Source organism: Rana temporaria, chromosome 2 (genome assembly GCF_905171775.1).
Source record: "Rana temporaria chromosome 2, aRanTem1.1, whole genome shotgun sequence".
Classification (NCBI taxonomy): domain Eukaryota; kingdom Metazoa; phylum Chordata; class Amphibia; order Anura; family Ranidae; genus Rana; species Rana temporaria.
The window spans coordinates 10902798-10919682 of record NC_053490.1 but is presented as its reverse complement, the minus strand read 5'-3'; the positions used below and the strand labels follow the sequence as shown (position 1 = coordinate 10919682).

At 47.5% G+C, this 16885-nt stretch overlaps 1 protein-coding gene across 1 annotated transcript in view; it reads right to left on the bottom strand.

The window, feature by feature from the left end:
- Nucleotides 1-7905: 7905 nt before the first annotated feature.
- RNF169 (ring finger protein 169) overlaps nt 7906-16885 on the bottom strand; it is a 12212-nt gene continuing 3232 nt past the window's right edge. Inside the window, exons 2-3 of the mRNA XM_040339254.1 lie at nt 15194-15305; nt 7906-9106 (exon numbers count right to left, since the gene is read on the bottom strand). Coding sequence (XP_040195188.1) covers nt 7967-9106; nt 15194-15305 — 1252 coding nt within the window. The 3' untranslated portion in view covers nt 7906-7966. The remainder of the gene's footprint in view (nt 9107-15193; nt 15306-16885) is intronic.

The following is a 16885-nucleotide window of genomic DNA, read 5'->3' as shown; positions in this document are numbered from 1 at the left end:
CACAACATGTTTGATGGGTTGATTCCGGCCCTCGGGCCACAGTTTGGAGACCATTGGTCTAGACATTCCACTTTGGACCAAAGTCGCTCAAATCCTTACACTTTCCCATTTCAAAACATCAATAACAGGGACAATGTTCAGATGCTGCCCAATATATCCCACCCACTTTTAGATGCCATTGTAACCAGATAAAGAACGTTCTTCACGTTACCAGTCAGTGGTCATGTTTCGGCTGATCTGTGTATTTTAAGGCGGAATTCCAGCTAAAATAGTTGTTTTGTGTTTTTTATGTATTTTTTATTTTAGTTAACAATACAGAAATACTTATTACTCACTGTTGAGTTATTTTCTTGGGGCTTCCTTGAAGGAAAGTACCCCGTTGGGCCTGGTACCAATGATTTTTCCTTGTGTCCTTGTAGAGCTGGCTACTAGTAATGAGCTCAGGTTCAGCCTGAAGCTGGAGGTCAGCTGTTAGTGGTGGACCAATGAGCTGCAGAAGAGCGCCCCCCCACCCTGTAGCTGTATGTAAACAAAGGGGTCCAGGATGTTTGTGATACCATTGGCTGCACCTGGAGTCCAATCTCTTCTCTACTTGCTACCCAGTCTCAGTTGTAAGGGAGCTTTTGTCAACCAAGTGGACAGGGGAGGGCTAGCAGCCTTAGACCTGGGGGGCAAGTCCAGTCAAGTGGCCCATTGAACCGCGGAATCAGCTCACCATCCATGGCCCATCTAGTTGGGGCAGGTTACATATGGTGTATGGGGGTCAGCTAGGGGTGTCAGGGTCTCTCACCTCAGTGATCTCAGCTCAGTAGGTCCTTGCGCGCCACGGCCTCCTGGGGGGGGGGGTAATGCTCCTGGTGTTCCTCAAACCATTCTTGAGTTCAACAGAAAAGACCTCCTCCTTCCATTGCTCCGTAGTCCAGGTCTGATGCTCATATGCCCAATGTAGGTGCTTTTAGATGTAGACATGGGTCAGCATGGGCACCCTGACCGGTCTGCGGCTACACAGCCCCATACATAACAAACTGCGATCCACTATGTGTAATGCTCCTGGTCTTAGGGTCAAGTTGTAGCCAGCGCCCAGTGTTCCAACTCCCTGGCATGCCCTGCCTCTGCCTGCTTCCAAGAATCCAGTCCCAGGGAGTTGTAGTTTCCTCTGCGCTGCTCTGTTTCCCACCCACCGGGAGCTTTAAGCGTGGACTACAACTCCTGGAGTGCAACAGCTAGTGGTCGGCCCGACTTCCAAGACCAGAATACAAAATAAAATGGTAGCGGGCATTTTGAACATAAGTTAGGGCGGCCTGGGAGGCAATTGTCACCCTGCCCCCCGGCCCAGCCCTCCCCTGCAAGTGGAGCTGTAGCCACCTTCGATACTTTATTTTCTTTGCACTGTGCATTCTCCTCCAGCAGGTGGCATGATAACCCATTGTTTGTTTGTTTGTTAATTTATGTGTGGAGAAATGCCATAAAAAATAAACCTGAAAGAGGCTCCAAACTCTACTCAAGTTTTTGTGCTTTGAATCTGTCCCGTGGATCGTTATTAGTTTACATAAAATGTTGTGTTGTGTGGCCTCCCTGGCGGTGTGATTGTGTCCGATTTTTGAACCTCAAAGCGGTACAATTGTTTTGAATAGTACACCCTGGAGGTGCGATACCCGGAGGACACGCAGAGGCAACATGTCGAGGAATAGGAGGAAGTGTCCTGTCATTGGTGTCAGTGGGAGGAATAGTGCCCCATCATTGGTGTCAGTGGGAGGAATAGTGTCCCACCATTGGTGTCAGTGGGAGGAATAGTGTCCCATCATTGGTGTCAGTGGGAGGAATAGTGTCCCACCATTGGTGTCAGTGGGAGGAATAGTACCCCATCATTGGTGTTAGTGGGAGGGATAGTGTCCCACCATTGGTGTCAGTGGGAGGAATAGTGCCCCGTCATTGGGAGGAATAGTGTCCCACCATTGGTGTCCGTGAGAGGAATAGTGCCCCACCATTGGTGTCAGTGGGAGGAATAGTGTCCCATCATTGGTGTCAGTGGGAGGAATAGTGTCCCATCATTGGTGTCAGTGGGAGGAATAGTGTCCCACCATTGGTGTCAGTGGGAGGAATAGTACCCCATCATTGGTGTTAGTGGGAGGGATAGTGTCCCACCATTGGTGTCAGTGGGAGGAATAGTGCCCCGTCATTGGGAGGAATAGTGTCCCACCATTGGTGTCCGTGAGAGGAATAGTGCCCCACCATTGGTGTCAGTGGGAGGAATAGTGTCCCATCATTGGTGTCAGTGGGAGGAATAGTGTCCCATCATTGGTGTCAGTGGGAGGAATAGTGTCCCACCATTGGTGTCAGTGGGAGGAATAGTGTCCCACCATTGGTGTCAGTGGGAGGAATAGTACCCCATCATTGGTGTTAGTGGGAGGGATAGTGTCTCACCACTGCTGTCAGTGGGGGGGAAGTTATGCCCCATTTGATATCAGTGGTTTCTCCAAGGGCTGGAAAAAAGCAAGCAAAGGGCTGCTTCCCTGGGACAAAGTTTGGAGACCCCTGCTCAAGGGCGTTTACTGTCAGAAAATATATAACATTTGGGGGGGGGGGGGGTTTAAGTAATCATCAGGTGCAATTTACTTACTGAGTAAATACAACAAAACACTTCCAATGATAAGACACCTGTGAGCACTCCGCATAGAAGAAACTTCAGCAATAAAGTGAATCCACAATCAATAAACATAACTAAAGGCGGTTTATTATTTGTGTGCAATTTCAGCAGAATTTGAAAACCTCACAACAGAAAAAAATAATTACAAAAACATAAAAATAAAACAAAGAAAAACGTAATGTTCAGTCCCCACCCCCGCCTCTCCTTAGTGTTCCAACACTGGGGTAAGAGATATATATATATATATATAGAATCTTCTATAACACTTCCATGGAGCGGGATTGTGGCCGACGCTCCGCAGAAATACTGATCTGTGCAGATTACATTCAAAGAGTTCGTTTACCACTAAAACGTAAAATACGCGCTCGTCTCCCGGGCGCGCCGAATGGATTTGCACTACTCTGAAGATGGAGCACGGCTTCATCCATTCACATTAATGCTGCGATGACCTCACATGTAACAAAAAGGGACAGGAGACGCTCTATAATGTATAGAAGGATCCACATTACGGAGTTCAGGTCTCTGCAGTGAAGGGTACAGCCAATACTACAGTATACAAGGACACTGACTCAATTTTATCGCGGGCCGCATGGGCATTACGATTGTCCTCAAAAGGGCCGGTTGTATCTGTAAGAGTAGATATGTCCAGCTCATCCCCATTAGATGTCAAGAGCCCCCCACCATGAGAAGTTGAGTCCCCCACTCTCCCTTACATCACAGTGCACCCCCCCTTTCCTTATGCTGCTGCTGGATGCATTGCTTGAAAGCAGAAGGGCTGGAGCCTGCGAGGGCCACATGAAATGGCCCGGATTCGGCCCGCGGGCCTTGTGTTTGACACCTGTGTTGTAGAGGATACGGCTCTTCCATCTTGACACCAACCTCATGGTAACAGTTTGATGAAGACATTTTCTGCCCCCCCCAATGTATAAAGCCGACTCCATAAAGACATATTGGGGGGGCGGGATTTACTAAAAAACTAAAACTGGAGAGTGCAAAATCTGGTGCAGCGGTGCATAGAAACCAATCAGCTTCCATTTTTTTTTGTCAAAGCTTAAAGTTTTTTTATTTATTTTTAAATAACATACCATACTTGCCTCCACTTGTACAGAGTGGCCCCCGAACTAGGTCTTCTGGGGTCCCTCAGCGGCTCCTCCCCATTTTAGATAACCCCCCCCAGGAGCAGCGATCTCCGTGGGGGGGGGGTTGTTGGTTGATTACCGCGCTCCCGAGTCCCAGCATTTGCGTCCATAGACACGAATGCTGGACTCGGCCCTGTCACTGGATTTGATTGACAGCAGTGGGAGCCAATGGCTGTGCTGCTATCAATCTATCCAATCAAGAGCCAAGAACTCCATGCAAAGGAGGACAGCGCGTCTCCACTGAGGTAAGTAAAACGGGGGCTCTGGGGGCGCTGACTGGCAGAAGCTTTTTCACCTTAAGGCTGCTTTCACACTGAGGCGTGCAGCCGCGGTGACGGTATAGCCGCGCTATTTGTAGCGCGGCTATACCGTCGTATTTACCGCGATATTCGGGCGCTCCTATACCGCGGTAAAGATGCGGCTAGCAGGACTTTTGGTGCGCTCCTGCTAGCGCACCGCTTCAATGTGAAAGCCTTCGGGCTTTCACATTGAACACTACAGGGCATGATTTTTCATGCGGTATAGCAGTGCTATTTTTAGCGCTGTACCGCATGAAAAACGCCCCAATGTGCAAGGGGCCTAATACATAGGATTAAACCCCTTTAATTGAACAAGCTGACGTTAGAAGTGGATTGGCTCCCATGCACAGCTGTACCAGATTCTGCACTCCTCTGTGTTAGTAAATCTCCCCCCCCCCCCCCCCCAGTTTGGTTTGGAGGAACTGTGTGTCCTGCACAGAGTCCTGACCGATCACCTTTGGGATGAATAAGAACTGCATGCACAGGGGAGTCAGTTATTCCAGTACAGTCACAGAGTCCTGGGAACACTCGCTGAGCCACGCATGCTCAGCCCAGTGTACATTCAATAGAAAACTGCAGGCAAGTGTGTATTACATGTCTCTCCTGTAATAAAGACATGTGCCTGCTGTTAGTTTTAGCCCGGGTTCACATCGTCTCTCTCCCTTCCGGTCATCATAGTTGGCAACGTTAAAATCGGACCCCCAGAAGTCAATGGAACTCGTACCAAAAAGTAGTTCAGGAGTTTTTTTTTCTAAATCGAAGCGCCTCAAGTCACACCGATTAGAATGAGGTCCAACTTCCGACGCGATAAAAGCTCCAGAAACAAGAGAGTGATTATTGCAATCGGTGTGAACCGGGGTCTAAGTTCTGCCCTAGGGACCAGAAAACAGGAACATTATTACAAAGAAGTGGACGATTCTGGGGGGCAATGGTCTACCAGAGGCTGCAAGGCAGAAGGTGGCTGAAGCATGGAGTTGTTTCTTCACGGGTCTTCGGCCCCTGGCGCGGGTGTTCCGTCACATTAGGTAACAGAAGTGATGTTCCGTCACTACACCGGAATGGCCATCTTTGTACACCCCGCACTCAGAAGGTGGCAGCCCCAACTTCTTTTTACACCCAACAGAGCCTTGCATTTCACACTTATATTTACCAGTAGAATCAGCTTATATAGTGAAATACAGGATTTAGAAATCAGTGGTTTGGTGAAAAATGATGGCCCGCTGCCGCCTTCTGACTACAGGCTTACTATGGACGAGTGTGGGGTGTACCAAGATGGCCGTTGCAGTGTAGCAACGGAACATCACTTCTGTTAACTAATCTGACGGAACCCCGGCGCCAGGGGCCGAAGACTTGTGAAGAACCAACTCCATGGTTCAGCCCTCTTCTGCCTGCAGGCTTACTGTGGACGAGTGCGGGGCGTACCAAGATGGCGTGGCAGTGTAGCGACAGAAAATCACTTCTGTTAACTAATCTGACGGAACCCCGGCGCCAGGGGCCGAAGACTTGTGAAGAACCAACTCCATGGTTCAGCCCTCTTCTGCCTGCAGGCTTACTGTGGACGAGTGCGGGGCGTACCAAGATGGCGTGGCAGTGTAGCGACAGAAAATCACTTCTGTTACCTAATCTGACGGAACCCCGGCGCCAGGGGCCAAAGACTTGTAAAGAACCAACTCCATGCTTCAGTGTTTCTTCCTCGGTCCAGCACTGGTCGCCCTCTCTAGGCAGAAAACCACCCATCATTCTGCCCACATCGAGTACGCCCAGCCTGTCATTTACACCCCCCTCAAAATTTCGTTACACAGTGGGGGTTATTTATGAAAGGCAAATCCACTTTGCAATACAAGTGCAAAGTGCACTTGAAATTGCACTGAAAGTGTACTTGGAAGTGCAGTCGCAGTAAATCTGATGGGTAGATCTGAAATGAGGGGAAGCTCTGCTTATTTTCTCATCCAATCATGTGCAAGCTAAAATGCTGTTAAATTTTCCTTGCATGTCCCCCTCGAATCCACAGCGACTGCACTTGTAGTGCAAAGTGGATTTGCCTTTAGTAAATAACCCCCCTTTATACTGGAATGCGGGGGTGGGAAACCCTGCGTTCCGTTTCCCACATTGCGTTCAAAACAAGCCGCGTCCGCGATCGGCGGCAGGTGTCTGTGTGAAGTTAACGACGCCCCAAAATGCAGATTTGCTTACACCGGATGGCAGAGCTGCTTGCAGTGAGATTTTTAATCCTCAGCTTATGCGATGCGGGGGAAACTCACAAGAATCGATGCGTTTTCTGCCTGGCACAAGCGATCGCACTGTGTGCGTGCGATCTGCTGTGGGTGTCAATTAAAAAAAAAAAAAAAACAAAAGCAGGTGCATTTGCTAGAATCAGGTTGCGTCGGTACGAACAACCCTTGCAAATCAGATTTCAGCGCAGCTAAGAAAAATAAAAACGTGTCCGCACCTTTTTTTTTGTGTGCGGATGTGGTGCGATTTGAGTCATACAAAAAAATAATGGGCTCAAATCGCATCACAGAAATATGCATATGATTGCAGTGCGATTCCTGTGCGAATTACATGCGATGCGACGCATTGCATCAGTGTGAACCCAGTGATCTGCCAATATGGTTCCGGCTATCCAGATGGTTCCTGTAAGGACTGCGCAGGCGCAATCCTTGCCGACAGAAATCTCCGAACCTCGGCCGGCATCCAGGCGACGTGGAATTTGAGGAAAGTGGCCAGTGGCCTTTTTTTAACATCCTCCAATCCACAGGGATGTTAAAGTGGAGGTTCACCCATAGAGAACACATTTTCCCCTTAGATGGATGCTCGTTTTGTCTAGGGGAATCGGCTAGTTGTTTTAAAATATGATCTGTACTTACCGTTTACGAGATGCATCCTCTCCGTCGCTTCCGGGTATGGGCTGCGGGAATGGGCGTTCCTATTTTGATTGACAGTCTTCCGAGAGGCTTCCGACGGTCGCATCCATCGCGTCACAATTTTCCGAAAGAAGCAGAACGTCGGTGCGCAGGCGCAGTATAGAGCAGCACCGACGTTCGGCTTCTTTCGGCTACGAGTGACGCGATGGATGCGACCGTCGGAAGCCTGTCAATCAAGAAGGAACGCCCGCTCCCGAAGACCCATACCTGGAAGCGACTGAGAAGATGCATCTCGTAAACGGTAAGTACGGATCATATTTTAAAACAACTAGCCGATTCCCCTAGAAAAAACGAGCAGGAATCTAAGGGGAAAAGAGAGAAAAAAACTAATTGGGTGAACTCCCGCTTTAAGGAATGAGCCTGGATGTCGGCCGAGGTTCTGAGATTTCCGTCAGCAAGGATTGCGCCTGCGCAGTCCTTACAGGAACCATCTGGATAGGGGAACCATACCGACAAGTCACCGGCCTCAAAAGTAGTGCATGCATGCCCTTTGGTGCACTTCATTAGAAATGAATGGGCATAAAAGAAATAAAAACGTACTGCACTCAAATCGCACAGCCTGGGAGATTCCTGATGTGAACCGGCCCCTAAGAGTACCTCCCTCCATTGGATACACAGAAAACACTGCATAGTAATGTGAAGCCCTTCCTTAATGAGATGGGAACAATACACACACACACACACACAATAGAGAGCAGCAGCTACCATAGATCTAGTATAAGCGCGTTGCGTCGCTGCATCTTCTTATGATCCATTATGTGATCAGTAGCCGTCGGCGTAGACTTCTTCTTCCATCATCCTCACTCCGAAAAGCATAGTTCCTCTTTTTTTTGTATTTATTTTTTGTTGTCCAAAAATAGAAAAAAACATTAGAAAAAATAATTCTCTGGTTATAGTCATTTTGGATATTTTCTTTATCTAGAAAAAGGCAAAAAAAAAAAAAAACACAAATGCCGTCTAATTTGCACTGGCTGTGCTTTTGGATCGCAGATGATACTCGTCCCGGCTGCTCTTGCGATTCGCCCTGCGGCTCTCCTTGTCAAATATTTGCTGAAGCTTCACAGCCAGTTTTTTGTCCTCCTCCTCCTGATGAAGCTTTTTCTCGGCCCCCCTCCAGATCCTCCTCCTCTCGAACCCACCCTGACCAGCTACCCTTAGCCGCTTGAGGCCGCCGTTCTGCTCTAAGTGCTTAGTTTTGCAGCGTCTTTTTAGCCCTCTGCGCGGAGGGAAGGCCAGGCTGATGGCCTCTGTGGTGGAGAAGCAGGAGCCGTTCTGCATCCCCATGGACTGCGAGGTTTTCTTGTGCACCCGTTTTAAAGAGGCCTTCATAGGCTTGGCCACCAAACACTTGCACGAGGAAATTGTCTTTTTGCCGGAGGTCAGCCGGGTCGCCAACCTGGTCTTTGTGCCCACCTGCGAGTTGGCGGTTGCCTCTGTAAAGCCCTGAAATATTACAGGTTCGGCGCTTGGGCCTGTGCTCCGGACACAATCGCCGCAAGGCATAGATTGTTCCTTCGTATCACGATTTGCTTGCGAGGCGTCCTCTCTGCTGCAGGAGGGCGGCAATTCAACATCTCCAGCAGGTTCAACGTCGCTAAATGTAATTTGGCAAGCCACCCTTCCTTTGCTCGCAGTCTCCTGCTTCTTTAGAGATGGCCCATCTTCAACACACGTGGTCAGGGTGCCCTTGGAGAGGGTCCTCTTCATCTGGCGGTCCTGGAAAACCTGCTCCCATTTCTTTAATATCATGGGGCTGGCCTCGTAGGAGGTAGGCTTCTGCAGGTTCCGTCTGAGGTTCCTGGGCGTCGACTTGATGATGACGGGACTCAGGACTCTTCCATCCGGGAGTCTCTTGGGAGGGGTGCAAGGAGAACAGACGATTGGCTTGAAGTGGTTGAGTTCCTCAGAAATGCTATCGTTGCTCTCCGGACTGATGGACCGTTCCGGTTTATGTAAGGGTGTGAAAGAGTTCAGGGAGCTGATGGCCAGACGCCTTTCCGACGTCAGGACGGGGGCCGAGAAAGATCGACTGTTCTCTGTAGACAACAAAACCCCGGTGACGGCTGCCAAGCTGACGATATTGGGGGGCACCGGCACCTAAAGGAGAAGAGGAAAATCCATCAATAAAAAAACATTCGATATATTGATTTCATTGGGTGATAGAAACACAGGTACAGCTTAGGCCCCTTTCACACTTGTGTAACTTGTCCTGCAACTTGGGACTACAGAGTCACATGACAAGTCGTAACCCATGATTTCCAATGATAACCGTTCATATGTGTGCGACTTCAAAAAGTAGTCCCTGTACTACACTGATCCGACTTGCGGTCCATAGACCTCGTGTTTACAAGGCATTCACTAAACTCACGCGACTTTGAAGTCGCAGTACCGTGAAAGGGGCCTTATCCACTTATGGACCCGGCCTTTTTCTGACACTTGTTGTTTACAAGTAAAAATCTGTATTGTTGCTAGAAAATGTACTTAGAACCCCCAAACATTTATAATATTTGTTTTCTCCTTTAGCAGAGATCCTTAAGAGTCGGTTCACATAGCAGCGGCACGACTTCGGGGGCGACTCTGCAAGTCGTCCTGAGGACGACTTCAGAGGCGATTTGCAAAACGACTTCTGCATAGAAGTCAATGCAGGTCGCCCCGAGCCGCCCCCGAAGTAGTACAGGAACCTTTTTTCTAAGTCGGAGCGACTTGCGTCGCTCCTATTAGAACGGTTCCATAGCATTGAATGGGATGCGACACGTCAGGCGGCTGAGACGCCTGTCGTGTCGCCCCAGTGTGAACCGGGTCTAAAAGAAAACAAACACACACACACACACACACACACACACACGTTTTTCAACTACAATTTTTTCTAAAAGATCAACTTAAAAAGGAAGTAAACCCCCGACGGGTTTTACTTCCTCTTTATTCCCCTTCAAAGTAAATGCATAATGGGTTAGTATGCATCGCATACTAACCCATTATGCGGCACTTACCTGCAATACTATATATATTTATTATAAAAATGTACACAAAAAAATTATATAATTTTTATAATATATATATATGTAGCGCCCCCTTACTTTCAGTATGGGCACTACGCTAAAGTTAGTGGGGAACGGGAGAGTTATTTTGCTCCCATTCATAATTTGTTAAATTTGGGCTGCTGTCATTCCGGAACTGTCCTGTAGGTCAGTCTGCGCTCCAGGGGTGCCGATCCCACCCCTGGGCGACAGTTGGCGCTAGAGGGGGTTCTGGCAGAGCCACTTTTCCCCAGCAGCCAATTAGAGGAGTTTCCCTCGCGGGGCATGCTGGGGGAGAGTATATCTGTGGCAGACACCATCTTTCTTGGTTCTTCGCGGGTTCCAAGTGCGGCATCCACCTTTAGGGTGTGCAAATCCAACAGACCCCGGCGATATGGCCTGCTACACGGAGCTCCATGCTGCTGAAAGGGGCCCCAGTGACTTGCTGGGTTGAAGAGATCCCAAGCTATGTGCTGTGCGGTGGGGGATTGGCTCAAGGAAAACCCGGAGGCAGGTTAGCTGAGGGGCCTGAACGAACCATCGGGGATCTGGTGACCGGGACATGGCTGGTACATCTCAACTGTCACTCGGTGACCCTAATCTACTGGGAGGATTCGCTCAATCCGTTCACCTCATTCAAGTGTTAGGCCTGTGGCAGAGGTCCCTAGAGCCAGGCCTGTGGCAGAGGCCTGTTCCTCCCAGCGACCTTAAAGGGACACTTCGGCTGCCAGGCTTGTGGCAGGAGTCTGTCCGGGGGCACTTCACCCACTCTGGCTGGAGTGGCAACGAACTGTGTTAACTCTGAACGCAGGACTGCTTTCTTCTCATCAAAAAGCCTGATACTGCAAAGTTCCTTCACCTCATCAGCCTTTCCTCTCTACCTCATGTTGATGTTGGGCCGAGAAATAAAGCATTCAGAAAACCTTTATTTGCTGACTGGACATTCGCTTACTAATCAACTTCACCCCTAGACAACAGTAAGAGGTAACTTAATACGCCGATCCCAACAACAACCAGCGGCTCTTGAGGGGGTGGCACTACACACACACATATATATATATATATATATATTAGTGCTGTCAAACGATTAAAATTTTTAATCGCGATTAATCGCATTAATGTCATAGTTAACTCACGATTAATCGCTCTAATTTATGACGAATTTCCCCACAAATATCGCACAATTCTGCAAGTGATTATAATTTATTATCGCTGTTTTCTATCTGATCTAAAACCATTTTTGACATAAAGGGACACTTTTGGACAATCTACAGTTTTTCAGGCAGAAAGAATAGTTTTTATTTTATAAAAGAACATGTAGGGCACTGGGCAGACCACTAGGGACAAGGGGGGTGTGTATTTTTTACATACAGTACTGTAATCTATAAGATTACAGTATACTGTATGCATTGTGTTTGTTTACTTTTTTAAATTTGGCGCCGTTCTCCGCTCCCGTGCGTCGTAACGTCGCAGGGAACGGAGCTCGGCGTCACACAGGCACTGTGAATCGAGCGAGGACCCGCCGAGCGAGGAGGACCCGCCAAGCAAGGAGGACCCGCCAAGCAAGGAGGAACCGCCAAGCAAGGAGGACCCGCCAAGCAAGGAGGACCCGCCAAGCAAGGAGGACCCGCCAAGCAAGGAGGACCCGCCAAGCAAGGAGGACCCGCTCGATCACACAGCGGGGTGGCATCGCTGGATCCAGGGACAAGGTGAGTAACTTGTCTGTGAATCCAGCGAAAAGGTAAGCCGCGCCGCGCCGCTGCACACTCTGCATGTCCACCCGAGGGCTCCTGCGTTAATCGCGCGACAAAAATATTGACGGCGTTAACATGGGTTTGCGTTAACGCCGTTAATATCGCGTTTAACGCACAGCCCTAATATATATATATATATATACATACACACATACACACACATACACACACACGTTGAGTTTTATATATATATATATATATATATATATATATATATATATATATATATATATATATATATATATATATATATATTAGTATTTTCAGTACATATAGGTAAGCCTTATTATAGGCTTAAACATATATAAAAATCTATATGGGAGGGGCGGTTACAAGTGTGTGTGTGTGTGTGTGTGTGTGTGTGTGTGTGTGTGTGTGTATGTATGTATATATGTATATATATATATATATATATATATATATATATATATATATATATATATATATATATATATATATATATATATATATATATATATATATATATATATATATATATATATACACACACATACACACACACACAAACATATACCAAACACATACTGAGAAAATAAATACCCAGCATGTCACGCTTTAAAAATTTCACACGCTCATAGAATGGTGCCAAACTACTGCACTTAAAGCGGTTGTAAAAGGTAAAAGGTAAAATGTACTCTATGGGCCTGATCCTCAAAAGGGATAAGCCGTCGTATCCCTGTTCCTAACTATGGAACTGAACCACAGAATCAGTTTCTCATAGATAGGCAGAAGATCCGGCATGTGTAAGGGACTTACACTGTCGGATCTTAGGATGCAGTACCGCATCCGCCGCTGGGGCATTTCTCGTCGGAATGCCGCTTCGGGTATGCAAATTAGCACTTACGGAGATCCACAAAGCTTTTACGCTTCGTTTTTTCTCCGTAAGTATTAGTTTGCCGTCGCAATATTAGGGCTACTTTTACAAGGCCTAAACTGTTTACACCTTGTAAAAGTAGACCCTTCTATCCCGCGTCGCCGTCTTATTTTTTTATTTATTTTTTTCCCGCCGCAACTCGTTTATTTTTTTACGCCCGTCGCGATTCTCAAAACCCGGCGCAATGTAAAACCGCGCAAAGCACGTCGGGAAAATGACGTCGGGAGCATGCGCAGTAGGTCCGGCGCTGGAGCGTGCCTAATTTAAATGGGACTCGCCCCATTAAATTAGGAACGCCTTGCGCCGGACGGATTTAAGTTACACCGCTCAAAATTTCTAGGTAATTGCTTTGTGGATCGGGCACTTAGGTAGAGATTTTTCGGCGGTGTAACTTAAATGGCAAAAAATACGTTGCGCCGGGTTTTTGTGGATTAGGCCCTTTGTTTTGTTTTTTTTTAAAAAAAAAACATTAATTACCTCCACTGTGCAGTTTGTTTTGCAGAGTGGCCCCGCTCCTCCTGTTCTGGGGTCCCACAGCGGCTCTCTCGGCTCCGCAATAGATAACCCCCTCTGGGAAGCCCTCTCCCGAGGGGGGGGTTAGCTTGTGGGCGCGCTCCTGTGTCATACACTCTGCGTCCATAGTCACCGAGTGTATGACTCGGCCCCCGCCCCCATAGGCTGCATTAAGGTAAAAAAAAAAAAAAAAAAAAACACAAGGGTTTACAACCCCTTTAAAAAAAAAAAAAAAAAAAAAAAATTCTACAGGTTACTAGTTTAGTTACAGAGGTCGTCTACTAGCGCTAGAATTATTGCCCTTTTGTTTGTGGCGATACCTCACGTGTGTGGGGCGAACTCCCTTAGCGTATGTGGGCATGGCCTACAAATGCACCCACTACTGCGTGCAAGCACTTTAATGTAATTTTTTTGTTTTTTACACTGTCCCTTGGGACACCATATGACACGCCCAGAACTGGAAGACCGTGCTGTAGCAGTCATTCAGCTTTAGCGATATATATATATATATATATATATATATATATATATAGTGTGTGTGATTTTCCTTCTTAAAGCAAGAATTAAAAATGGGGGGGAGCCATGTCTGCAAACCGGAAGTGACATTGCTCCGATCCTCCAAGGGCATAAAGAGTGGCCATCTTTCCATCACTTATCTCTATGAGCCTGGAAACCCACCGCTGGTGGGTTTCCAGGCTCAGTGATCGGTAACGCAAGTCTGGGAAGCGGTGGGAGGGGGGATCACTTTTACCTAAAAGTCCGGTACCCGAGGGAAAAGAAAATAGCGGGGTTATGGCATCTAGCCGCAGCCATAAGCCCCAGTATTTAGCAAGATGAAGACAACACATCGTTCACTTTAAATATTCAAAGGTGGTATACGGCGGCATATATTCAATAAGGGTCATATGTGGACTAAATCACAGTGCACCCTTGTGTTGTACTTGTATAATGGGGCAGATCCACAAAGGAAGTACGCCGGCGAATCTACTGATACGCTGGCGTTCTTTCAAATTTCCCGCGTCGTATCTTTGTTTTGAATCCTCAAAACAAAAATACGACGGCATCTGTGTTAGATCCGACAGGCGTACGGCTTCGTACGACTTCGGATCTTAGATGCAATTCTTCGGCGTCCGCTGGGTGGAGTTCCCGTCGTATTCCGCGTTGAGTATGCAAATTAGCTATTTCCGACGATCCACGAACGTACGAGCGGCCGTCACATTCTTTTACGTCGTATAGTTAAAGCTGCTATTTGGTGGTGTACGCAATGTTAAGTATGGCCTTCGTTCCCGCGTCAAATTTGAAAATATTTTTTTTTCTTTGCGCAAGTCGTCCGTGAATGGGGCTGGACGTAATTTACGTCCACGTCAAAACAATGACGTCCTTGCGACGTCATTTAGCGCAATGCACGGCGGGAAATTTAGGGACGGCGCAGTTCGTTCGGCGCGGGGACGCGCTTCATTTAAATGAAACACGCCCCCTACCCGCCGATTTGAATTACGCGCCGTTACGCCGCGAGAGATGCACTACGCCGCCGTAACTTACGGCGCAAATTCTTTCTGGATTCAAAGCTGGGAAAAGTAAGTTACAGCGGCGTAGCGTATCTCGCATACGCTGCGCCCATGCAATTGTATGTGAATCTGCCCCTTAGTGTCTAACATTAAGCATGGTCACATTTCTCAACAAACCCCTCCCCCCCACTCCTCCATCCGAAACTGGAAAGACCACAAGTGTCACCCGCCACCATGGAAGAGGAACTATGAAGATCTCAATGGAGCAAGTGTGGGGTTGTCACCCTGGTGTCTACTTCCTCCAGCCCAATAAAGAGTCTCCAGGAGCCTAAGAATTGCATCTGTGATAAACTGGTGACAGGTGCGACGCTCTGCAGGGTGACTGGTATCCGAGCTGAAAGGAAAACGGCCATAGTGTTTCACGCGATACCCCGCAGCCTATCGCCACCTCCACATACAACACACTCCCCACCAGACAGACAAGTCAGCGGGTTTACCTTTGTTTTTTGAGACTGGGCGGCTCTCCGTCGTGTTGGAGGAGGAGGAGGGGGGGCGTCGTTTACCGGGTCGATGCAACTCTGACTGCGCTCCAGCTTGGACTGAATACTCCTAAAAATGGTAAAAAACAATTTATGAATGACAAAGCTAAAAAAAAAAAAAAAAAAAAAAAAAAAAAAAGAGATTATGAATGACATGAAAAAAAAAAAATATATAAAAACTTTAAGAAAGGCTTCACTTCCCGATTCCCTCACCGGCGGGGCAGCTGAGACCCGAGCGTTTGCTCGGCTTCCGTCATCGCGGGCACCCCCTGGACAGGTAAGTCTCCTTATTAAAAAAGTCAGCAGGTACAGTGTTCTAGTAGCTGCTGACTTTTAGTTATTACATTTTTTTTTAAACCGGACCTCCGCTTTAACCCCTACAGCACCACCTAGTGGTTAACCCCTTCACTGCCAGTGGCATTTTCACAGTAATCAGTGCATTTTCATAGCACTGATCACTGTGAAAATGACAATGGTCCCAAAAATGTGTCAAAAGTGTCCGATGTGTCCACCATAATGTCGCAGTCACGATAAAAAAAACGTAGATCACCGCCATTACTAGTAAAAATAAAAAAAATGCTATCACTTTTGCGCAAACCAATCAATATACGATTATTGCGTTTTTTTTTTACCAAAAATATGTAGAATACGTATCGCCCCAAACTGAGGAAAAAAATACCCCGCGGCGTAACGTATCCGATTTACATTACACCGCCGAAGGTTTACAGCGTAAGTGCCTGATTCACAAAGCTCTTACCTGTAAACTTGCGGCGGTGTAACGTAAATCCGTTCGGCGCAAGCCCGCCTAATTCAAATGGGGCGGGCACCATTTAAAGGAACGCGCCGAACGTTCTGCGCATGATCCGTGTTAAAATTACCTGACGTGCTTTGCGCGAAATTACGGCGCCCCAACGTTTTTTTTGAACGGCGACGTGCGTTACGGCGTTTCGTATTCCCGGGCGTCTTACGCAAAAAATAAAAAAATCCAAATTCGACGCGGGAACGACGGCCATGCTTTAACATGGCTGTTCTAAAGATAAGCCATGTTAAAGCAGGTGCAACTCTGCGACGGGAAAAACCGACTAGCGACGACGTACGAGATTGCGACGAACGCGCGGATCTTCGTGGATCGCCGTAACTAGTCATTTGCATATTCTACGCTGACCGCAATGGAATCGCCACCTAGCGGCCGGCCTAGAATTGCATCCTAAGATCCGACGGTGTAAGTCAATTACACATGTCAGATCTTATGGCTAGCTATGCGTAACTGATTCTATGAATCAGCCGCATAGTTATCAGGAGATACGCCGTCGTATCTCTTCTGTGAATCTGGCCCTTTTTTTTTTATATATATTTTTGGGGGATAATTATTATCGCAAAAAGTAAAGAATATTGAATTTTTTTCAAAATTGTCGCTCTATTTTTGTTTACAGCGCAAAAAATAAGAACCGCAGGAGGTGATCAAATACCACCAAAAGAAAGCTCTATTTGTGGGGGAAAAAGACGCCAATTTTGTTTGGGAGCCACGTCGCACGGCCGCGCAATTGTCTGTTAAAGCGATGCAGTGCCGAATTGTAAAAACCCCTTGGGTCATTTAGCAGCATATTGGTCCGGGGCTTAAGTGGTTAAAAGGAACTTTCTCGTTAGCCG